At 33.3% G+C, this 25,715-nt stretch overlaps 1 protein-coding gene and 1 pseudogene across 1 annotated transcript; both read right to left on the bottom strand.

Annotated features, from left to right (window-relative positions):
* Positions 1 to 1,053: 1,053 nt before the first annotated feature.
* Positions 1,054 to 4,351, bottom strand: LOC130799159 (protein VACUOLELESS GAMETOPHYTES-like). Its single transcript, XM_057662255.1, has 3 exons — positions 4,310 to 4,351; positions 3,047 to 3,522; positions 1,054 to 2,065 (listed from the first exon to the last, which is right to left on the bottom strand). Exons 2-3 carry the CDS (start codon positions 3,492 to 3,494, stop codon positions 1,740 to 1,742), a joined length of 774 nt encoding a protein of 257 aa, XP_057518238.1. The 5' UTR covers positions 3,495 to 3,522; positions 4,310 to 4,351; the 3' UTR covers positions 1,054 to 1,739.
* Positions 4,352 to 7,213: 2,862 nt separating this feature from the next.
* On the bottom strand, positions 7,214 to 11,760 carry LOC130814890 (uncharacterized; annotated as a pseudogene).
* Positions 11,761 to 25,715: the final 13,955 nt, after the last annotated feature.

Raw genomic sequence — 25,715 nt, 5'->3', positions numbered from 1 at the left:
AATAAATATATATTGGACCAGTCCAATTAAAATAGTCTCACTATAAAACCATCAAATTAGCTAAGCTATACACATCCACTCACATTTTTGTTCATGTTCGGACAAGTAGAAAAACTCATTCTTAAAGTCTAGCATCACGTGGGCCACAACTTCCATAATGTTGGGTTATTATTTCCTCCCACTTGGAGAAAGAGCCCATTTAAATTTTAATATGGGCTTTATAATTAATTGATGGGCTAATGTTTGCTGGAAAATAAAAAAGAAAATTTGAAATGAATGCGATAATTTATCAAAAGAAAAAGCATATAATAAGATTAAATTCAACTTATTTTCAAATATAAGCGCCTAATTCATAGGCCCGATGTTTGGGTCTGTTCGCAGTTAATAAGTGCGAATAAGGAAGTAAAATTTTTAAAAATTCAAAGGTTGTTCGCAGTTACTAAGTGCGAACAGTGCAAAAACTTGGTCAAATAGGGTCAATAGCAGTAACTACGAACAGCCTGTTTGGATTTTTAAAAATTTTACCTCCTTATTTGCACTCACTAACTGCGAACAGACTTAAACCTCAGGTTTGGAAATTACACGCATATGTATGGAAATAAGTTGAAATTGGTCTTATTCTATGCTTTTTTTTTATATAAATGATCTTATTCATTTCAAATTTTCCCATGATAGCAATTAAAAAAACGCAAATTCTTAAAATGTCTATTTGAGAGATGCATCATTTTACTCAAGTCCAACATTTTAATAAAAAATAAATTTAAACTAAGAAACAAAACGCGTTTCTTAACCTGTTTTAAGCTATTGTAACTGATGTTTTAACCTATTAAAGTTGGCATTTTAACTTATTTGGGTTTGCGTTTTAACCTATCTAAGTTGGTATTTTAACCTATTTGGAGTTGGTATTTTAACCTGTTAAGTTGTTAATCTATTAAAGTCGATATTTTAACCGGTTTAAGTTGGTGTTTTATTCTGTTTAAGTTGGTATTTTAACCTATTTAGGTTTGCGTTTTAACCTATCTAAGTTGGTATTTTAACCTGTTAAGTTGTTAATCTATTAAAGTTGGTATCTTTTTACCTATTAAAGTCGATATTTAACCGGTTTAAGTTAGGTGTTTTATGCTACTTAAGTTGGTATTTTGATTTAATCTATTAAAGTTGTGTATATTAAGTCAATGAAAATAACAATTGTAGATCAAAAAATATATATATTCATCATCATCATCCGGGGTGTATCCGTCCATAGAAACACTATGATCATGGTCTAGAAAGGGAAGGAAGACGGCAACTCATATCCATAATAGAAAGCGCGGCCAAAGAGTCTCGAGTCGAAATAGATCAAGAAATATTCCTACGACATATAGGATTGAGTGAAACTGAAATTAACTCTGCAAGCCAGCATCCTATCACACAAGCTTGACCAAACATATAATAAAAAAACACAAATATATTAATTGATAAAAAATAAAAAAGTCCAAAGAAACCACACACAAACAAACCTGCAGTATATTTTACATGTAATTAAATTAAATGAAACACACTCACAGAAGAGCAAGCTAAGGCAAAAAGCCAAAACCAACCAGATTAATCCTGGGAAAACAAAGAAGTATAGAAAACCAAAAAAGTCCAAACAAGCCCTACACACACACACACACACACAAAAGAGCAAGGAAAAACACCAAAGAGCTTCAATTATGGATGTGATTGATCAGTTGAAATCTTGATGATGAAATAAATAATCATCCAATATTGAAAACAGATTGAGTGACGAGATGAACCATGGTAGAAGCAACAAACGTTGTTGGATCTCCAATTAGTATGGAGAAGACAGTAGTCATAAATATTTTGATTATGTTGAACCAATAACTTTTGCTTTTAGAACTACTCGAACCTTTCTTCTTTATTTTACGTTGCTGATGCTTCTCAACAGAACTTGAATTCATTTGATCTGAAGATGACAGAGACTTCAAAGATTCCATAGCCATTTCCATCACACAATAAACGTGGAAATCACAGTCGTCATATTCAGATACATATGACCACCCTGGGATCTTTTTTACGGCTCCTGCATATATATACATGTATGTATTATATTTATAATTTAACGGTAATTAGTAAATGAAGTGAGACCTATTTAGAAATAATTATATATTGCAAATTCAAATTATTTAATGTGTAATTAATGATATTAACATAATTTGAATAAGTGAATATGATTGAAAAAATAAAGTACAGTTCGATCATATTTAATTAGAAAATATGTCAAGTTGAACAAGACATCCCAATTAAATGTGAGGCAAACTGAAAAAAATGAATATAGTAAAAATTAATTAACCAAACAATATATGATGACAAAAATAAATATTTGATTATAAATATTATAAATAAGCTTAATAATAAGTGTTCTAAAATAAATGAAAAATAGACGATGAGAACAAGAAAAAGAGATCTTATTATATATAATTAAAGGGGGCTTAGTCAACGTCTATGAGAACAACATTAAAAGAGATTTTGAAATATTAATTGAATTTGGTGGTGTTTCTCAATTCTCAAGGACAAAAAAACAAAGAGACATTACTATTTATTTTTATTTATTCTATTATTCATTTAATAGTAGTGAATATTATCTAGGTTGTCACTACAACAAATTTAACTTTTTGTGACATAAAATTTAGTGGCAATAAAAAAAGCCACTGTTTTATATTTTTAGTGTAATAATTTTTTGTTTTTATTTTAAGTTCCACAAAAAATTAATTTAGCAACATTTTATTTGCTCTTTAGTGACATATGTAATTATTACTATAGTCTATAGTGGCATTTATGAGAATTATCACTAGATCCTATATAGCAAAAAGCTTTAGTGTGATTTTTTTATTATGCTGCTAAAGAGTCTAATAAATATCATTAAATCTTCTATATATATATACTATTAGAAATTTGAAGTAACGACATTTAAATTACATGTCATAAATATATCTCAATAAAAAACAAATTATGTTAGTAGTGAGCTTGCCAATGATAGACGAAAGTTAGAGGTACTACTAACCTTGTACTAGATTCTTTTTGCACTTTGCACATTTGGATGATTGAGGCATTTTAGATTGAAGGGTAAAGGTGACATCTTCAATGATAATTTGTGGTTTCAATTTAAGACACTTAGGATGGAAATCCTGATCATTGTCTGTACAATGATACATATATCCTTCAATTGTCATTCCACAAGCATCACAACCTCTGCAACCAGACTTGCACTTATGATTTTTGCGACAATTCACCCCTTTTGGGGGTTTTGAAAAAAATTCATACTTTTTTCCTTTAAATTCTATTATAGCTTCTGCACTATTGCATTCGGGATGTAAATCATAGTCGCATTTTTCACATCTAAATTTTTTCCCAAAACCATCCATCTTACATCCATCACACTTGTAAAGACTTTTGCAATCAAATTCATGAAGGGGATGTTTGTGATGACGTCTTGTTCCTTGGCTCGTCATTGATTGATTTAAATCTATAGTTTACTGTCTAACAACATATAAAATAATCACTTCAATATTTAACAATGATAAATAGACGATAAATTGTAAGTCAATAGTATAGATTACATGCTAAAGCAAGGGCGGAAGTAAAGATTTAGATGTGGGTGGACTTAACAATAGTTATATCAACATCATAAAAAATTTATTTAGTTGATCAAATAGAGAGAAAACAATTTTATATCTATACAATCATTCATAAAATAGATCATACCTCGTTGTCTTGAATATTAATACAGATCGATAAGCTATAAGAACAAAGATCATTATGAATTTTTGCATAAATCAATAAATTTAACTAGACAAATCAAATTATACATCATTCAAACATATCATACTTCCTAGCTCCATAAATCAAAAACAGTGCATCAATTGTGGTTTCTATACAATTATTTCAAAAGAATCAATTGTGTTAAAAGGAATCTTTCAAAACAAAGTGTTGAAATTAATTATGTAAAACACACTTTTTAAAGAAAATGATTCATTTTATTTTGTAGGTCTTTAAAAATGAATATAATTCCACTAAAAATACAAAAACTTAAGCAGCAACAGCAACATCTAAATAAATACACAGCCTTAATACAAAAAATTAGGATCGTCTCAATTTCGAATATCGACTTAAATGAGCTTTAGGTAAAAATTCTACGAGTTTTAGATCGAGTAATCTAAACAAACAATGTATTTTTTTCATGAGTCGTCTTAGATAGACCAATCAATTTTGTAAAAATGAAAGAAAAAAAGGACAAAAAAGAATCTAATATAGCTAAGATGGCTACCTTTTGCTAATTAATTATACTATGTCTTTCAGATATATTGTGGTGAAATGATGCCAAGGTATTGAAGATCGACATGCATATATATAGCCTTAAGCCAATGGTTTGTTCTACCATTATTTTTTCCTACAATTATCACTATAAACTCTAGTGAAGTTTCCAAATATTACTTTTGGGTGCTTAAGTTTTGTTCACACGCATTTCAATGTAAACTCTCCAAAAGTGTCTAGAAACTACTTAATTAAGAGGCTCCATGAAACCCTAAAAGTTTCATAAAATCATTAACTATAAAGGGTCAACAAAAAATATCATCACAATATAAGTCTTAACCAAGTCAAGCTAAATTATACGTAGTTATATATTTTTAAAATTTTAAGTTATATATTTTTACTAATAACTCTTAACCACATCAAAACAAGGAAAAAAAAAAAAGTAACTTTAAATAGTGATTATGGATATTTCCTTTTAATATTGTAATAATTCATAAAAGGGTCTAATTTTCACCACTTTCAAGAGATATATTTTTTCATATATAGTTTATCAAAAAAAATCTTGGAAAAAAATGTTAATTAATTTTTTTTATTTAGAGTAAGGTCGAAAAATTATCTACAAGTATAAAGGGAATTAATCTTTCATTTAAGTTGTAGAGGAAGAAAACTATTACCATAAAGAATAAAGTCTCAACAAATATTAAAAATTAAAAGGCATTAATAAAAACACCAAGTACTTGTTAGCAATTTCTTAACACACGCTTAATAAGCGTGTTAGCTTAGTTGTGGATTAGGTTGTTAATGAGGGTTTGACTTAGTCAAAACCTTCCTGGAAGAATTAGGTTTTTTTCTATGAGAGCGGTATTAGTTCTAACAATGCAAACATTAAATTTAATTTTCATATTAATAATTTTAAACAAATTTAATTATAATAATTATTATTATTAAAATAAAACATTTTTACATCATTTCCCAAAAAAATACATATGTGTCACTTGATTAATTATTAAAATTTTCCTGGAATTTGTTATAATGAATCCATACAAAATTTGATATTTATTTAATAAAAAATCTAGAAATAGCTAGTAGTACATTTAGTTCATATATATATATATATATATATATATATATATATATATATATATATATATATATATATATTAAAAAATTATTTAATTCTAAAAATTTTATTACATCATTGAATTTAACATAATACACTACCAATTTATTTATTCTTAAAATTTTTATTTTCTAATTTTATATATGTTTAAAATTTTAAGTTGTGGAACGCATCATGAATATTAATGAAGTAAAATATAATTCAATTGTTATTTGAAATATTCTTTCATATTATTTTGCTTAAACAACTTCAATTAATTGTATTTTGATGATACATTCATATGTTCAATTTTTACAAACTTTTACTATTTAATTAATTTTAAGTAAAATTTGTTACTATCTTCTTTCCTAAAATATTTTGATTATTGATTTCTAATTATATCTTGCACCCATCATTTTTTCAACGGTACCGTGTATATAGGTATAGGTTTAAGGTTATGTGCTTATGTCTTATACTTCCTCCGTTCTAAAATAGTCGGTACATAAGAGTTATTGATACTATTTATCTTTCAAGCTTATTTTATATATTGAGGCTAATGTGTTAGAACAAAATATACTCAAGTGAGGTGTTCTTTGGATCTTCTAATCGAATTCTTTGATAATATCAAATTTTTATAATTTTTAATTAATTATTGCTTAAGATATAAATAATCAAAAGTACGAATTGAATTGCGTAAAAAGTAAAATATAGCAAGTATAATGAAATGAAAAAATGAAGGAATTAGTATTTTTAAGTACTAGATACAAAAATCATATTATAAGTTGATATATCAAGAAAAATAAATAAGAAAAGTCAATCCCTGGTCACATTTATTATAATGTTTAAAATTAGAAAAGAATGAATATACTAAATCTATCATTATATAATAATGACTAGCTAGCCAGCCAGCCGTATGAATATACTCCATTATATCTCGATTCCAACTACTCTGGACTAATGGGTATGAGGCCATGGGCTCATGTGATACTTTTTCTCTATTACTTTTATTACGTTTTGAGCACTTATTTTTTATAAAATTTAAAATTTAAATCTCTCTTTATTTTTTCCTATCGAATAATCTCTTACCTTGGATTATATAATTGACTATTCATAATACTGTTAAAAGTATTGAATAGGATCTTAATTCGAAGAAATTAAAGGTGAATTTTGCGATATCATTAATAACCTAAGTTTTTGCACTTTATCATTGCACCCTAAGTTTTTTCGATTATTAATGATATATTTGTGTTATTGAGCGTTTTATAGCCACAATCTTTTTTAATTTTTTCCGTCTAAAATCGCCAAAAACCATTAACTTTTTTCTTTTTCTTTTATTTTTCAATTTAAAACATAAAAAAAAATATAAACGAATTAGGACGAAAAAATATTAAAAAAAGGTTACGGTTGTAAACTTAATAACACGAGGGTACCATTGATAATAGAAAAAATTAGGTGTACCTTGATAAAGTGCAAAAACTTAGGAATACCATTGATAATTTTCTTTTATTTTAAATGTCTCATTTACTTTTTGCACGTTTACCAATACACTAATTTAATACTTAATAGCGATAATTGTGTATAATTAAATATTATAAAAACTAGATATTAATATACCTTATATTGAGACGAATCAACAAAATCTCTTTTGAGTTTTAATGAATGGATTAAGACTAAAGTACAAATTCAAAGTGAATGATAACCAGTAACCCAAAAGCAAATAAGACATATGAAAAGAAACAAAGAGAATGTATAAATACTACCTTAAAATTTCTCGTATAAGTGTATAAATAATTTGAATTTGTACGAAATATTTGAATTTCAACCGGCAGAGTTTTCATGCAGGAACCTATCTTTTAAGCATTCTTTAAAGCCGAAGGACTTTTTGGCCGCATCCTCTTTCAAGGGTATAGGTTGCCGCCTTCCTTCCTTTTCCAGACCCTGATCATAGTTTTCTATAAGGTGGATACACTAGGTATGATGATGACTATTTTAGCTTCTTATGTGTAAATTAAGTTGATATTATATTTAAATAGAAATCTATGATAAAGAATATATTTATATTCATCATGAAAAATATTTTGCTTAATATTGATAGAAATAAATATTTGTTGATATTTTTAATATTTGTCTTATTACTACTAGGATTTTTTACGGAAAAAACAAAATGATTCAGACACGTGTCAAATAGACTAATCGTTTTAGCATATCGTATAGACAATAGATAGATTTTATAATATATCTCCTATAAATTATTATACTCATTATATTCTAAATTACGCAAAAATCTAATTTTATAAATAGGAAGTATTGAAAAGAAAATTCTCATCTTTAGTTGATCTCCTTCCAAAACTTTCATTTTTGATTTATTTTAAAAACTCCAACTTTTTATTTATGTTCACTGTTAAAGTAATAAATGACCTTCAACATGAAAAGCAAAAAATATTTTGTTATTTTATTTGACTTATGAATTTTAAAAGTTTGTAATTAAAAATATTAATTATTTTTTCAAAAAAAATAAATGTAATTTTAAACGAAATAGAATTACATTTGCATTAGAAATTTAAGCTGAAGCATAATTAATTAAAGTATAAAAATTAGGAAACTTTTGATGCATTCGAAATTTACTTTTGATATATTATCTAACCATAACATAAATAAACCTAATCAAAATATTTGACATTATATATAAAATTTTAAAAATGAAACTAATAATTTTTTGTTAATCTTATAAATTCATTAGTATTCACATATTTTATAAATAATTAAGATACTTTTAGTTAAGTACTTTGGGACAAACTGCAACTATGTGACGACAATGATAAAGCTAATGAAAAAAATTATGGCTAACATTTTTCTTATAATTACAAGTAAATATATATTATAAGAAATACACTACAAAAAAAAGAACTTTTCGACTGCCCAAAATAGTCAGAAATCAATCGGTATAGAGCTATACCGAATGATTTCCGACGATTTTGGGATAGTCGGTTCAGGATATTTGGAATTTCATTTTAGTAGGAATACAGTTGGAATTTTCCGACTAACCATAGTTAGTCGGAAAAAATTAGTCGGAAATTCAGACTACCAAGTTCGTCAGAAGATAATATATTTTATCATCTGTATATATCTTACAAATCTTAATTAAATTTTTCTCCAAAATAAAATATTCTAAATGAAAAAAACAGGAGTAGTAAATAAGTATATGCGTAATTTAACTTTAAGTATATATAAGATTATTATATGGAAACTCTCCAAAAACATCTAGAAGTAAAGAGCTCCAAATCAAAGTTCAAAGTAAACGCTAGAGTTTTTCCGAAGACCATTTTCAACGGTCAATTTAAGAAAGATTAATTTATGAAATTGATAGTGAACTTCAATTTATTTTAGTAGTACGTGGAAGAAGTAGCGGAGCCACATATAAGACATTATGTTCAATTGAATCCACTTATATAAATTAAATTTGGAATTTTTATAAATTTTCGTTAATTTATTAAATTTGAGGTATTGAAATTTTTTTTAATAAAATTGATTATTTGAGTTTATAGTCGGAGACGAAGTCATGATTTTAAATTAGGAGGGCTCAAATAGTCGATACTAACAAATTATTTATCATAAAAAAACTATTTTTTGAATGAAAATTGTAAAATCATATGAACTGAAATGAACTTAAATCACAACAAAAAAGTATATTCAACAAATAGAGTTTAAGCTTCCCCTATATAATTATTCATTTTAAAAAAATCTAGTGTTTTTAAATCTATTATTTGCCAACTAAGTCTCTAAAAAAATACTATATTGCAATTAAGATAGAAAATTATAAAACTCACACTAAAAAATATGAATGTAAAATTATGAAAGATAAAGAGCAATGACATTTAACATAAATTTATTAGTTTTAAAAAAATAATTATTTACATTAGAATTTGATACTTTAACCTTATAAAATAAACTAACTTGATTTCTCTTTTTAATTTATAAAATTTTTTAATTTTTTTTATAATTTGATTTTGTATTTAATTTTTTTACTTTTTATGCAAAATGACTTATTGTATAAGTAAGAGGTTCTCTTGGTGCATTTTATATTAAATTACTTATAGATAATCAATCGTTAGAATTATTGTAAGAAAATTAATAAAGAGTTGAATTATTAGAATGTCTTTATTATGTAGAAATGTCCTATTAAAGCTGGAATCTGATTTGCGTTACCCCAATTCAATATTTAAAGTCTTAATCAAGTCGAGGAAATTAAAGTGAAATTCCATAAGAATTGACAATTTGACACTACTGCAAAGAATTTTCAACACATTCTAAAATTATTGTATTAGTTTCATCCAGGTCTATATCTAATTGCAACTTCTTAATAAATATATACACGCTTACGGAATGTACTAATAACGGCTCGTTTGGTGATCGACTAATTGGTACTAAATGGACGTTGAGAATGAAAATGAAAGTTACTGTAATTTTGGTAGAATTATCACATAGCAAATTTAATGGTCATGATTATACTCCTTCAACAATTTCATTTTCTTCATAAAATTTATTTCAATGAATTACCATTTGAACATGTGGTATTAAGTGATAATAGAAAATTTATAACTTTAGTAGGAATACAGTTGGAATTTTCCGACTAACCATAGTTAGTCAGCAAAAATTAGTCGGAAATTCAGACTACCAAGTCCGTCAGAAGATAGTTCCAACTAATTTCCTATTAATAATTAGTCGGAAAACACTGTTTCAGAAATTTATCTCAAAATGACAAGAAAAAAATATTTTTTAAAATTTCTGACCACTTTTCCGACCAAACTGTTGGTCGGAAAAAAAAATTGGATGAAAGAATGTGCCACGTCATATCCACGTGGCACCCACAAGGTAACCAATTCACGCCCACGTGTCGCCCAGCTAGCAACCACTAGGGGTGCACACGGTCCGGTCTAGTCTGGTTTGACACTAAAATCAGATCAGACCAGACCACAAATTCCGGTCTAAAAATTTTTTAGACCAAACCAGACCAATTATAACACCAGACCGGACCGGACTAGAGCGTTCTACAATGGTCCGGTCTGGTTTGGTCTACGGTTTTTTGCTTTAAGAGTTACCACAATACACATAACAAGATCAGATTATCAATGCAAATTTGAGAGTGTTAAAGAATTCTACTGAAATTCTCTATGCTAATGCATAAACACTACTACAGCACAATTATAAACTTAAGTTCTAATTGAAATTCCAAAAATCAAACATCAACTTAAAAATCTGAAAAATTCTACTGAAATTTAAAAAATAATAAAAAATTCAAATGCAAATCTTACATGTTTCATCTAAATATTCAACTGGAATGAGAAAAATAAAGAAAAATTGAAAAGGTAAGAAGAGAGGAACGCCGCTATCAGTACATTGAAAATGTCAGAGACTCTTAAGGTTAGTAGGGCAGAAGACAGTGAGTTAATGGAAAATTTGAAAACATTAAGACAAAATATCAAAAAAAAGGAAAAAAAATAATTCAACTTTCAACTTATTTTCAAAAGTAAGCGTGCAATTTTCAAACCTGTGGTTTGAGGCTATTCGCAGTTACTAACTGCGAACAGGTAAAATAAAAACAAACTAGTTGTTCCCTAGTCAGGTCTAAGACATGGATATCCCTAGTCAAGTCCGCTGAGAGGTTTAACGCCTGCAAGTCTGCTCTTATTTGCTCATCCCAAGTTCGCTTTGGTCTACCTCGACTCCTCTTACCCTGTACTATAATGCTTTCTACCCTCCTCACAGGGGCGTCGAAAGTCTTCCTCTGCACATGACCACCTTAATCTTTTCTCTCGCATTTTTCCTGATATAGGGGCTACCCCTAGTTTGTCCCTAAACTCCTGGTTCCTAATTCTATCCATCAAAGTGTGCCCACACATCCACCTCAGCATACGCATTTCTGTAACTTTCATTTTATGTTCGAAAATCTTCTTTACAGGCCAACATTCGGTCCCATATAGCAAAGCAGGTCTGATTGCCGTCCGGTAGAATTTGCCTTTTAACTTGCTTGGGAAATTCCTATCACATAACACTGCGGTTGCTGCTCGCCACTTAAGCCAACCCGCCTGTATACGGTGCTTAATATCCCCGTCAATCTCCCCATCCCTTTGAATGATCGATCCCAAATATTTGTACCAGGTTGTACTCTTAACTACTGTATCATCGATGGACACCTCTATTTCACCTACCGGTGATGTCCCACTAAAGTCACATCGCAAATACTCGGTTTTCGTACGGCTGATGGGCAAACCTTTACCTTTTAAAGCCTTCCTCCACTTATCCAATTTGTTACTGACCTCCTCTCTGGTTTCTGCTACCAGCACTATGTCGTCCGCGAATATCATGCACCACGGCACCGTCTCCCAAATAGATTTGGAAATCTCTTCCATTATGACAGTAAAGATGAAAGGGCTTAGAGCCGATCCCTGATGTAGTCTCACTTTAACCTGAAACGACTCTGTTATCCCTGCCGGTGTTTGAATGCTAGTCGAAAAACTGTCATACATATCCCCTATAACCTCAATATACACTGGAGAAATACCTCTAGCTGAGGCTATCCCAGATGACACGTCGTGGTATGCTATCATACGCTTTCTCCAAGTCAATGAACACCATATGCAGATCTTTCTTTCGCTCCCTATATATCTCCATTAGTATCCTCAAAACATGGATTGCCTCAGTGGTTGACCTTTTTGGCATAAAACCAAATTGGTGCTCTCTAATCACCATTTCCTGTCTAAGTCTCCCCCTATCACTCTTTCCCACAATTTCATTGTGTGGCTTAGAAGTTTAATACCTCTGTAGTTGACGCATACTTGCGTATCGCCTTTGTTCTTAAACAGAGGTACTAGTGTGCTTGTAACACCCCGAGATTTTAATGACGTAATTATTTAATATTTTAATGGTTTTTAAAGATTTTACAATTATTATTTAATTATTTTCGAATTAGCTTTAATAAATTTCTTTCACATACGGATTTAAATGTCGACTTATATATATATATACTAAAAATACAGTTACGATTTCTCAAATAAAGAGGTTCGAATCAAAATGATTATTTTATTAAAATGTGTGAGGCCGCGAAGGTGAGTCTCTTAATTGGATCTCGCAACAAAATGAACCGAGATTAAAAAAAAAAAAAAAAAAAAAAAAAAAAAGAGAAAACGGTGTTAAAGACCACGAAACCCTAACACTGAAGACAAGCCGTCTTCCTCTTCCCTCTTCTTCTTTCTCTCTTTCTCTCAATCCCCTTTTTCCCCCAGCCGTGCCTCCTCCCTTTCCACCAGCCGCGCCTCCCCTCCTTCCCAACAGCAGCAGCAGCCGCCAGCAGCAGCTAGGGCTGCGTTTTCTTTCCCCACGCAAGCAGCAGCCACAGCACCCTCTCCTCCTCCCTCGCTGCGTCTCGCCAGCAGCAGCCACGACCGCTGCCTTCTCCACAATCGCCAGCAGCCGCCACGGTCTAGATGCGTGGTGTTAACCGTCTAGTCTTCACTCCTTTCTAATTACCCCATTGTAAGCCCTCTCAAGTTCACTCTAAGTAATTTTGCTAGTTTCCAATCAGAATTTTACTAAGTTTATGAACTTGGTGTTAAATTTGTATGATTTTTCATTGAATCTTGTTGTGGGTAGAAAGTTGATTGATGACTTGAATGTATATGAATTGGGTTTCCGAAATATGGATGAAAAGTGTTAAACTTTGTATGATGGTTATTAAATCTTGCTGTGAGTGATAATTAGATTTGTGATTTGAATGCATTCATGAATTATGTTTTAGAAATATAAATAAATAGTGTTGAGCTTTGTATTATTTTCATAGAATCTTTTTGTGGGTAAGAGTATGTTTGATGAATTGAAAATATTTTTGATTTAGAGTTTGAAGTATGAATGAAAATAATGGTAGTATACTATTTTGATGGTGTCTTAGTAATGAGTAACCTTATTTGTGTTGAGTATGGGAGTTTTGTTAGGCATGGTAGTCTTAATTGGCCTTGTTGAAGTAAAAGAAATCATTAATGTTGATTACAAGTGCCCTCGTTAGATTATCGAAGTATAATTAAATGATATTAGTAAGGCTATGAACATAGTGTCAACTTTGAGAATTATTAAAGCTACTTGTTATGATGCTTGATTTTTAGTTCTTTCTAACCTTAGAGAATATAATGAATGATGCTGTGATGTGATAACTTTAAGACTCGTCGTTGTCGTCATATTAGCTCTACATCAACATTAAGTGTGAATCGTCGCCTTATATTAAGATGATGTGAACCGTTATAACTCAAAGTTAGTTGGCGTAGTGAAACAGTCGACATGATCCTTTTATTCTTTGCCGATGGAAAAACTTGTGTTATTGTTAAATTGACGATTATGCTTGATGTTGAATGAGATGCGTACGTGCTAGAAGTAATTGAAAACTTGTCGTGAATGGATGATAGTGGTTACTTGGTTTCTTGCTGGTATACCAAAGTAGTTAAGAGAACTTATAAGTTCTATTCCCAACTTGTATAGGTTCCCAGTTTATAAGAGGAAAGTAGACCCTTAGTTGGGTGATTTTCGTAACTTGTGGTCGTGCAGTGACGCTTGCAGGTAAGTACACGCAGTAACTGATTCTTGCATGCATCTTCAATATATTTTCCTTGCGTGATAATATTATACGAGCTAGGTTGAATATGATTTGCTATTTAAATACTGCTAAGTTTGTGTTACAAGTGGAAATCAGTTGTAAAGATGGTAGATATTGAGTTCTGATATCGCGATAGTAAAATGTTGGATTATATGAGATGGAATGGGAATGAGTCCCTTATTGATGAGATATTAAGTTGGATGTTACTGTGACTCCACTGGATTGGTACCCCAGTTGGTTTAGTTCCCGGAGGCATGGATCATCTATATATGGTCGCTGTACGGGGGTATGATCATACTTTGCCATTGGGCGCCGGCATGGCCGTCACCGCCCTTGGCTGAGGTGTTGCCATGTGGGTCTTGCAAACCCCAATATGGTGGCCTCTAGTCACAAAAGATGATACGTGGAATTAAGGAAGAAATAGAAAATGGTGAAGGCATTGAGAAGTGCACAGAAGTGAGGAATGGTTGGAGTAGATTTTTATACATTGGAGTGTCTTTCTTCCCTCGTTTTGTTCAATTGATTGTTGGTTGCATATATAACTTGTTGCTAGATACTGACGTGTACTGCTTGTTTCCTTGTTGACGGCTTGTCTCTGATGGCCCTGCTATGACACGTCTGGTCTATGACTTTACGTTGAGCAGCAGGGGCGTCGTAGATAGGTCTTGCAGGTTTTGGAGTTTCCTTGCATTGCATATGGGGGGGGATCGAGTGAGAACCTTGACGCGTGCCCTGTTCGAACCATTTTTGACGCTACATGTGATTTCGAATTGAAAGTGTGTATGTTTTGGTTGAGGCATGAGTCCTCCTTTTGATGTAATTCGTTCCGCTGCAAAGATTTATATCGTTTTATATTTTGTTATAGTATCTTGAATGGCTTGTACAGTGGATTATCTTTTTGCTTGGAAAACTGTAACACCCCGATATTTTCCCGATATATTAAATGATTTGCTAGTAATATTATTATTTTTATTATTATTATTCTTTTTAGAAAAAAAATATATTTCTTTTTATTATTTATTTTGTTAGTAGGTTAAATCATGAGACTTCAACTTTTAAGGCAATTAAAATCATTTTAAGTCCAAATCTTTTCCTAATCTATCTTTAATTTCAAAAAAAAAAAAAAAAAATAAATAAATAAATGGGAATGTGTATGGGTTGGCCGGCCATGGGTAGAATATTGGGAAGATTGTAACTTCCATTTTGGCTATTGAATGGTTAAGGAAATTATGATTAATAAAATCTCATAATTCCTTAATCAATTCCTTTCCTTACTCCTTTGCCATTTCAAATTCATTTGCAAGTGAAGAAAACACTCTCAAACTCCCTCATTTCTCACGCCTAAACCCTCCTTGATTCATCAATTTGGTTCATAAAATTTTGGTGTTGTTCTTGAGCAATTGTAAGTAAATCTTAATTTAGTTTTATTTTTAAGTTTTAATTTAAATTTCTATGTTTTTATGTGTGTTATTTTATAGTTTATGATTTTGTTCATGAATTAAAATTTATGTGTGAAAGTATGATGTTTTTCTATCCAAATTGAAGTATGGTTTTAGGGTTTTAGATATGTTTACATGTGTATGAAGAATTGTTTGATGAATGATTGGAAAAAAAAAATATATATATATATATATATATGTATATACATAAAAAAAAATGGTTGCTCATATAAAAAAAAAATATATGTGGTGATGGAAATTTATTTTTTTTATTTTTTTGATAAATAGTGGAGATTTATAATGTTGGTAGAGAAATATACATGTATATGTGTGGTGTGTTTGTGTGTGTAAATTGGTGTAAAAAGATTTATTTTTGAGAAAAATATAAATAAATAATTAAAATTTATTTTTGGATGTGATCATGAAAATTATGTAAATTTTATTGTTTAGATTTAATAGGGAATAAAGCATTGAAACTTATATATTTGTGATAAAAAAATGAGATCCCGTAGGTTTTGAAGATGATGGAAAAATTGTGTTTTTGGAGCATTTTTGGCTTTAAAATTAAGTTAAAAATACTTATACTATGTTATAAATTATGAAAATTGGTACTCGGGGGTTTTGACGCCTTCCGGACGCATCGGTGAAGTCGGATTTTCAGTTTGACAGTCTTAAGATGAGTTTCTGGACAGATTGTATAGGCTGTCCAGTTTTGTGTTTATACCATGTTATAGTATGTGATGGATGTTCATGTTGTGTGTAGCATTCTAGGTATGGATGTGATTGTATATGTGTGTTGTGTATGATTTGAGGAAAATGTGTATGTGTGCTTATTTCCCGAATACGATTGAACCTTGTAGGAAGTCGATTCGTGACCGGGAATTGATTAAGACGCTTGCGAGTTGGTTATCTTGCTTAAGGTATGTACACGCAGCGTGGTTCGCATTAGTCCGATGTATCATGTATTAATGATACCCGAAAGTAAGGCATGGGTATATAGAACGAATAATGTTATCGTTCGAATCAATAATTTTATACATTGTTATGATAAGAAGAGGTAGTATGTCCTCACTAACTTAAAAGTGGACGTAGTATGACGTCAATCTTTATATATTGTTTTGATAAATGGAGGTAGTATGACCTCACTAACTTAAAAAGTGGACGTAGTATGACGTCAATTGGTGGAAAAGAATTACTCGCGGTATATGAGGGCATTATGAGCCACCGCGGGGGTATGCATACTTAACCATAGACACCGAAGTAAGGCGAGTGTCTATGGTAGAGGCTTGCTTAGGGGTTAGCTCCCCCTAATGTATTGTCTCACTTATGGAGTTTGGAGTGTACCGGCAGTATGGCTGGATAGTACAGCAGTATGGCTGACTAACTTTTACATGAAAATAAATATTCTTAATAAGCATGATCGAAGCGTACGGTTCTGTGATTTGTTAGCTAATTAATTAAAACTTTCTCTTGTGTTATTATTTATTGGTATGCGACGTTCGCTGACGTGTGCTTTTGGTCTTAACGACCCTGCGATGATGTTGTTTCCTATCTGGGCAATGACTAGCAGTAAGTTAAGTTGCAGGTCTGGGGAGTGAGGATTGTCCCTTGAAGAAATAAATTATTAGGGTAGAAAAGTCTCAATGAGATCTTCAAAACTTAGTTTAAAGAACATTTGGTTTTTATGAGGCGACTTTCGTTCTCAAGTTGTAATAAGTAGATTTAACTTTTCGTTCTTATCCGCTGCTAAGAATTTCTTATTATCTAGTAGATCTTAATAACGCTAATAGAACTCGATCCGCACGTTTTCCTTAACTTCAAAACCGTATTTTAACTGTTTTCTAACATCCCGGTTTGACTCGGATTATAGTTGACTCGTTTTAAAAGGTCATTTTCTCTTTTCGTACGACCCGAGTCATTCCGAGATGTTACAACTGGTATCAGAGCGGGAGTTTTATTTAGTGTTATTTATCTATATCGATAGACTAACGTTAAAAAAAAAAAAAAAAAAAAAAAAAAAAATTTATTAAAATTTATTTAACGAGAGTAAAAGGGGTAGACATTAAGGGGATATGATGTGTTGTGCTTTGTATCTTAAAGCATGATGTCATGGATAACTTGATGAGTGTATGATAGCATTTCTGTGTCTATATCTCTGATGTTTTGAATTATCTATCTTTGTCTGATCTTAGAAATTGATTGTCTTGTTTTCTTTCTTTGTGAGTCAGGAAGTTCGATTATTTCTTTCTTTCATGGATAAAGGAAAAAGACCGGCCGATGAGGGAATTAATACCCGAGATGAACCCTGGAGAGCTTTAGATAATGCCCCAGCTTGGGCAGAAATAGAGGCTCTGAGAATTTGGGATAGAAAAGAGGGAGAAAGTGATTTGGATTACACCCGACGAATGGAAATGATCTACAAAAAGTCCAAACAGGTGTATGAAAGAATAATGGAAGAGGAAACGAATGCATTGAAAGGGATGATTGACGAGTTTCACCTAGAGCTTAACAGGAGGGTAAGAGTAGTGCAAACTGAGGGTCGGGACGGAGTTGACGTTCCAGAGTCTAGTGGGGCGAGGAGAGATAATAATGAGGAGGATGTTCACATAGTAGACCCAGACTCAATGCCATTTATAATCTTCGATGAGTTGGATTTCGAGAGGGATCCAGAGGAGGATCCAGAAGAGGATCCAGAAGAGGACCCGGAGGAGGAGGACCCCGATGAGGACCCAGAAGAGGAATATGAGGAGGATTTCGAAGAAAATGCTGATGAGGAGCAGGGAGAATTCATGGAGGAAGATCCTTTAGGAGTGGTAGAAGATCCTGATGAGGATAACTTAGGGGATGGATATAATGCTGATGAGGAGGGGGAACTAGCTTATAGAGATGGAATGATGAGTGATGATGATAGTGGGGAAATTATTCTAGGGGGTTGGCCGGTGAGACGAGAGGATCTTATGAGCGAGGAAGAAAGTGAAATCATGATGTGGGAGGAGGAACCACCTGAGCCAATAATTGTAGAGCTTTCTGATTCAGTAGCGCGACTTTCTATGAGTGATTCCTTATCTGTAGGAACCCCTTCTGATTCCGATAGCGCGTCTAGCGATGACTCTGATGATGCTGATTTTGACCCTGATCGATACATGGAGGATCGGGACCGCATGGATGCGTCACCTTTATTTGCCTGATTGTTTTTACCTTAATTGATTATGCATGTGTTAGAGTTAGTATGTCTAGTTCCTTAGTAGAATAAATTGCAAACAATTTTGTTGGTTAAATGATTTGGTTGTTTATCTCGGACTTTTGTAGTTTTGAACAATGACTATGTGGGAATTTATACCCAAGTATTCTTTCTAGATTGGAAGAATATGGTATATTGTTTTAAATTTGAATTTTGTTTTTTTTTAAAAAAAAAAAAAAAAAATGAATAAATCTGATTATAGACTCATTGTTCAATCTTTTTACCTTTAGGGCTACTACCTTGTATATTTTAGAGCAATAACAGAATGAGTTTTTCCTTAAACCTCAAACGCTATAGAGATGTATTTACATACCTTGTTTAACCTAATGCAGTATACCTGCCATCATGCCACCCTTTTTGAGAAGGTCCGTGCCAAGAGGAAACTCTGATCGCGTGCTTCGAAACCTAGTTAAGGCCCTAGCTGGCGCAAGGAATCCGAGACCGAAATCCTTGGAGGAAAAGGCTTCGTCAATTAGTAAGAGAATAGCCCAGAGTAAACCCTCGACTTATAGTGGAAAAGGTGAACCTTCTATGTTGGAAAACTGGCTGAGAGAATTTGACAAGCTTTTTAGTGTGGTGAGATGTCCTGCTGAGCTCATGGTTGACCAAGCCGCGTTTTTCCTAGTGGAAGACGCTGACTATTGGTGGACACATAGTAAGATGAGGTTGATATCAGAAAACAACGGTGACTTAAGCTGGGAAGGATTTAAGGGGGCGTTAAGGGACCAATTTTATCCGCCTCATGTTAGGAAGGACAAATCAAATGAGTTTGCTAGGTTCGAAATGGGAAACCTAACGGTAGATGAATATTATCAGAAATTTATGGAATACTTGAAGTTTTGCCCTGACGATGTCCCAACTGAGGGAAAAAAAATACAGCGTTTTGAGTTAGGTCTATCGTATGAGATCCAAAAACACATTGAGACTGATAGATATGATACGTTAGACCAGCTATATAAGAGAGCTGCGCAGATTGGGAATGTTATCAGGAAGGAAAAAGAGAAGTTGGGCCATAGCGGAGAAAAGAGAAAAGAGCTCGTGTTTCAGAATGATACGAATGCGAGTAATCAAGTCCAAAATCAATTTAAGAAGCACAAACCGTTTGGAGGTTTTCAGGAGAAAGGTTCCCATTCTGGTCAAAACAGCAAGAATGGGGGAAATTCGAGAATAGAGGCTAGAATGCAGAAGCCTTTGTATGATCGTAATGGGAAGGAAAGAATCTTCAACTGTAGGAGATGTCAAAAGAACCACCCAGGAAGGGACTGCCGGGGTGCGTTAGTGGACTGTTCTTACTGTGGTAAGCCGGGCCATAGATTGTACGAGTGTTATACTCGCATAGGACAACAAGAGTTGCAAGGGGGAAATCATAGAGGTTTCCAACAACAGAGAATCGCTAACGGACGGGGTGGTAATGATGCTGGTAGGGGGAATCACAATGGTGGAAGTTTTGGCCGAAACTTGGGAGGTGCCTCAAACCCAAGGTTTTCGGGGAATAACTCCGGTCTTCAGCAACGACCGGGAAATGCTAGAAACGAGAATTTCTTTTCAAGCCAACGTGGTAATCAAGGAGGTGTTACTACTTCTACCCAGAACGACGGCAGGCTTTCAGCAGTTAACTCGAGGGAGGCAGCGCAGGCGTCGGATGTGGTCATAGGTACGTTCTGTATTAATACAAAATCCGTTAAAGTACTGTTTGATTCTGGTGCATCATACTCGTTTGTTTCAAAGTCTAGAGTTAAAGATTTAGAATTGGAGAACCCCGAGAAAACGTCTTTTTCAGTCTCTACTCCTTCTGGGGAGACTTTTCAATGTAATACGTTGTTCCGTGAAGTGCCGGTTAAGATAGGGAAAGTGAAATTTCCAAGTAATTTATTTTCTCTAGAAATGGATGATTTAGATGTAATACTTGGGATGGATTGGCTAAGTAGATACAAAGCGATAATAGATTGTGAAGAACAGTCAGTGACCTTAAGTGGACCTAGGGGGGAGAAGGTTAAGTATAGGAGTCTTCCTAAGGGACCGAGGATAAAGATCGTATCATCATTAAAAGTCAAGAAGTTAATTAAGCAAGGGCAACCGTGGTTTCTGTGTAGTATAAGTAAAGTAGGGGAGCGGGAGTTGCAGCTTGAGAACATTCCAGTGGTATGTGATTTTAAGGATGTTTTTCCAGAAGAACTTCCTGGTATGCCGCCAAGAAGGGACGTGGATTTCTCGATTGATTTAATCCCTGGGACAGGACCGATTTCAAAAGCTCCTTACCGAATGGCCCCAAAGGAGATGGAAGAATTGAAAGTTCAATTGGAGGAGTTGTTAGAGAAGGGTTATATAAGACCTAGTGTGTCGCCTTGGGGAGCCCCAGTGTTGTTTGTAAGGAAAAAGGACGGAACGATGCGTCTCTGTGTTGATTACAGAGAACTTAATAAGGTCACTGTTAAGAATAAGTACCCGTTACCACGGATCGATGATCTTTTTGATCAGTTGCAAGGGGCAGGAGTCTTTTCCAAGATTGATCTGCGGTCAGGGTACCATCAGTTACGTATCAAGGAGGAGGATATTAGTAAATCAGCTTTTAGAACCAGATACGGACACTTCGAGTTTACAGTGATGCCTTTTGGGTTGACCAATGCACCCGCAGCATTTATGGGGTTGATGAATCGGGTTTTTAACGCGTACCTCGATAAGTGTGTGGTGGTGTTCATTGATGATATTTTGGTATATTCCAAGAGCCAAGAAGAACATCAAGAACATTTAAGGATAGTCTTGCAGATTCTGCGAGAGAATCAGTTGTATGCTAAGTTTTCGAAGTGTGAATTTTGGTTAGAGCAAGTGGCCTTTCTGGGTCACATTGTTTCTAAGGAAGGAATTTCCGTTGATCCAGCAAAAGTAGCAGCTGTTCGGGATTGGTCTACACCTCGGAATGTTACAGATATCCGGAGTTTCTTGGGACTAGCAGGATACTATCGTCGTTTTGTGAAGGACTTTTCCCGCATCGCTCGTCAACTGACAGCCTTGATGAAGAAAGAAAAGAAGTTCGAATGGACTGAGGAGTGTGAGAAGGCATTTCAGTTGTTGAAGGAGAAGTTAACTACAGCCCTTGTGTTGACCTTACCTGATCCATCTTTGGAATACTCCGTCTACAGTGACGCCTCCAAACATGGATTAGGTTGTGTTTTAATGCAAGATAGGAAAGTGGTGGCGTATGCTTCGCGTCAACTAAGGACTCATGAGGTGAATTATCCAACACATGACTTGGAGTTAGCTGCTGTGGTTTTCGCATTGAAAATCTGGCGACATTACCTTTATGGTGTCAAATGCAAGGTCTTTACGGATCATAAAAGTTTGCAATTTTTGTTCACTCAATCCGAGTTGAATTTGCGCCAACGACGTTGGTTAGAACTTATCAGTGATTATGATTTAGAGATTTCATATCACGAAGGCCGTGCGAATGTAGTCGCTGATGCTTTGAGTAGGAAATCGAGGCATTCAGTCTCAGCGTTAATAACCTCTGAGGAGTTGTGTAAGGAGTTTGGGAGAATGAACTTGGAGATAATCCAAGAAGGGGAATTGGAAGCCAGGTTGAGTGCCTTGTCTATTCAACCTACCTTTTTCGAAGAGATTATGGCTAAGCAACTGGAAGACCCAAAGTTCATTAAACTTCGGGAGCAGATCAGTGAAGGGAAAGCTGAAGGTTTTACAATTCATGAGGACGGTAGTCTTCGTTTTAAGGGACGGTGGTGTGTGCCGGATGGGTGTGACTCCTTGAAGGAAAAATTATTGAATGAAGCTCATTATTCTAGATACTCGGTTCATCCTGGTGGGGATAAGATGTATCAAGATTTAAAAAGCATGTTTTGGTGGTCTGGTATGAAAAAGAATATTGCTGATTTTGTTTCCAAGTGTTTAACGTGTCAAAAGGTTAAGAGTGAACATCGAAGACCAGCTGGGTTACTGCAACCTCTAGAAGTCCCGGTCTGGAAGTGGGATGACATATCTATGGATTTCGTGTTAGGGTTGCCACGAACTAAGGCTGGTAATGATACTCTTTGGGTTATCGTGGATAGGCTTACTAAGTCTGCAAGGTTTATTCCGATGAACTGTAAGTGGGATATGGAACAACTTGCTCGTGCCTATATTCGATACGTTGTTCGATATCACGGAATACCTCGTACTATTGTCTCCGATCGTGATACTCGATACTTGTCACATTTTTGGAAATCATTACAGCAGGCTTTGGGAACCACTCTTCTTCATAGTACGTCTTTTCACCCTATGACGGATGGTCAGACTGAACGTGTCAATCAGATACTAGAAGACATGTTGAGAGCAATAGCCATGGAATGGCAAGGTTCATGGGATGAACATTTGGAATTAGTAGAATTCTCTTATAATAACAGTTATCAGGCAACGATTCAAATGGCTCCGTTTGAAGCACTGTATGGTCGTAAGTGCCGTAGTCCTGTATGTTGGGATGATTTTACTGAATCCGTCACCTTAGGACCTGATATGCTTGTGCAAATGACAGAGAAAGTAAAGTTGATTCGCGATAAAATGAAGGCAGCCCAGGATAGACAAAAATCGTACGCCGATCTCCGACGTCGGCCTGATGAGTACGAAGTGGGCGACAAAGTTTTACTCCGTGTGTCTCCGATGAGAGGTGTGGTTCGTTTTGGTGCTCGTGGGAAGTTGAGCCCGCGTTTCATTGGCCCCTATGATATTGTGGAGCGGATTGGGAAGTTAGCTTACCGGTTAGCGTTACCTAATGCGCTGGGTAAAGTTCATGACGTTTTTCATATCTCCCAGTTAAAACGTTATGTTGCGGATTGTTCGCATGTCTTAGACCCGGAACCGTTAGAACTTGATGAAAGCCTCACCTATGAAGAGCAACCTGTTCAGATTTTAGATAGAAAGGTTCGCAGTACTCGGCGAAAGGATGTTGCAATGGTTAAGGTTTTATGGTCCAATCATCGGTCACAAGAGGCAACTTGGGAAACAGAAGCGTCAATGCGAGAGAAGTATCCGCATCTTTTTCCTCAGGTTAGTAAGTTACGGGGACGTAACTTTTTAAGGGGGTAGGAAGCGGTAGGATTTTTGCGCGCTTTGAGTTACTTTGATCTATTTCTTTTCGTTGTGTGCTTGTTTTATCGTTTTTTTTTATGTGTGATTGTGTGTGTTTTGTGTTTGATGGGTGCGTGTTTTGTGTTTGTACGTTGAGGTTTTGGGGTCAAAACCTTTTTAAGGGGGGTAGTCTGTAACACCCCGATATTTTCCCGATATATTAAATGATTTGCTAGTAATATTATTATTTTTATTATTATTATTCTTTTTAGAAAAAAAATATATTTCTTTTTATTATTTATTTTGTTAGTAGGTTAAATCATGAGACTTCAACTTTTAAGGCAATTAAAATCATTTTAAGTCCAAATCTTTTCCTAATCTATCTTTAATTTCAAAAAAATAAAATAAAATAAAATAAATAAATAAATGGGAATGTGTATGGGTTGGCCGGCCATGGGTAGAATATTGGGAAGATTGTAACTTCCATTTTGGCTATTGAATGGTTAAGGAAATTATGATTAATAAAATCTCATAATTCCTTAATCAATTCCTTTCCTTACTCCTTTGCCATTTCAAATTCATTTGCAAGTGAAGAAAACACTCTCAAACTCCCTCATTTCTCACGCCTAAACCCTCCTTGATTCATCAATTTGGTTCATAAAATTTTGGTGTTGTTCTTGAGCAATTGTAAGTAAATCTTAATTTAGTTTTATTTTTAAGTTTTAATTTAAATTTCTATGTTTTTATGTGTGTTATTTTATAGTTTATGATTTTGTTCATGAATTAAAATTTATGTGTGAAAGTATGATGTTTTTCTATCCAAATTGAAGTATGGTTTTAGGGTTTTAGATATGTTTACATGTGTATGAAGAATTGTTTGATGAATGATTGGAAAAAAAAAAATATATATATATATATATATATGTATATACATAAAAAAAAATGGTTGCTCATATAAAAAAAAAATATATGTGGTGATGGAAATTTATTTTTTTTATTTTTTTGATAAATAGTGGAGATTTATAATGTTGGTAGAGAAATATACATGTATATGTGTGGTGTGTTTGTGTGTGTAAATTGGTGTAAAAAGATTTATTTTTGAGAAAAATATAAATAAATAATTAAAATTTATTTTTGGATGTGATCATGAAAATTATGTAAATTTTATTGTTTAGATTTAATAGGGAATAAAGCATTGAAACTTATATATTTGTGATAAAAAAATGAGATCCCGTAGGTTTTGAAGATGATGGAAAAATTGTGTTTTTGGAGCATTTTTGGCTTTAAAATTAAGTTAAAAATACTTATACTATGTTATAAATTATGAAAATTGGTACTCGGGGGTTTTGACGCCTTCCGGACGCATCGGTGAAGTCGGATTTTCAGTTTGACAGTCTTAAGATGAGTTTCTGGACAGATTGTATAGGCTGTCCAGTTTTGTGTTTATACCATGTTATAGTATGTGATGGATGTTCATGTTGTGTGTAGCATTCTAGGTATGGATGTGATTGTATATGTGTGTTGTGTATGATTTGAGGAAAATGTGTATGTGTGCTTATTTCCCGAATACGATTGAACCTTGTAGGAAGTCGATTCGTGACCGGGAATTGATTAAGACGCTTGCGAGTTGGTTATCTTGCTTAAGGTATGTACACGCAGCGTGGTTCGCATTAGTCCGATGTATCATGTATTAATGATACCCGAAAGTAAGGCATGGGTATATAGAACGAATAATGTTATCGTTCGAATCAATAATTTTATACATTGTTATGATAAGAAGAGGTAGTATGTCCTCACTAACTTAAAAGTGGACGTAGTATGACGTCAATCTTTATATATTGTTTTGATAAATGGAGGTAGTATGACCTCACTAACTTAAAAAGTGGACGTAGTATGACGTCAATTGGTGGAAAAGAATTACTCGCGGTATATGAGGGCATTATG

This window comes from Amaranthus tricolor, chromosome 1 (genome assembly GCF_026212465.1).
Source record: "Amaranthus tricolor cultivar Red isolate AtriRed21 chromosome 1, ASM2621246v1, whole genome shotgun sequence".
NCBI lineage: Eukaryota > Viridiplantae > Streptophyta > Magnoliopsida > Caryophyllales > Amaranthaceae > Amaranthus > Amaranthus tricolor.
This window is presented reverse-complemented; position numbering and strand designations above follow the sequence as displayed.

Bases quoted from the DNA above. Each gene is read 5' to 3' on its own strand.
- LOC130799159 (XM_057662255.1), bottom strand. From the start codon at position 3,494: ATGACGAGCCAAGGAACAAGACGTCATCACAAACATCCCCTTCATGAA. The intron at 2,066-3,046 runs GTTAGTAGTACC...ATATATATGCAG, and splicing joins CAAAAAGAATCTAGTACAAG to GAGCCGTAAAAAAGATCCCA.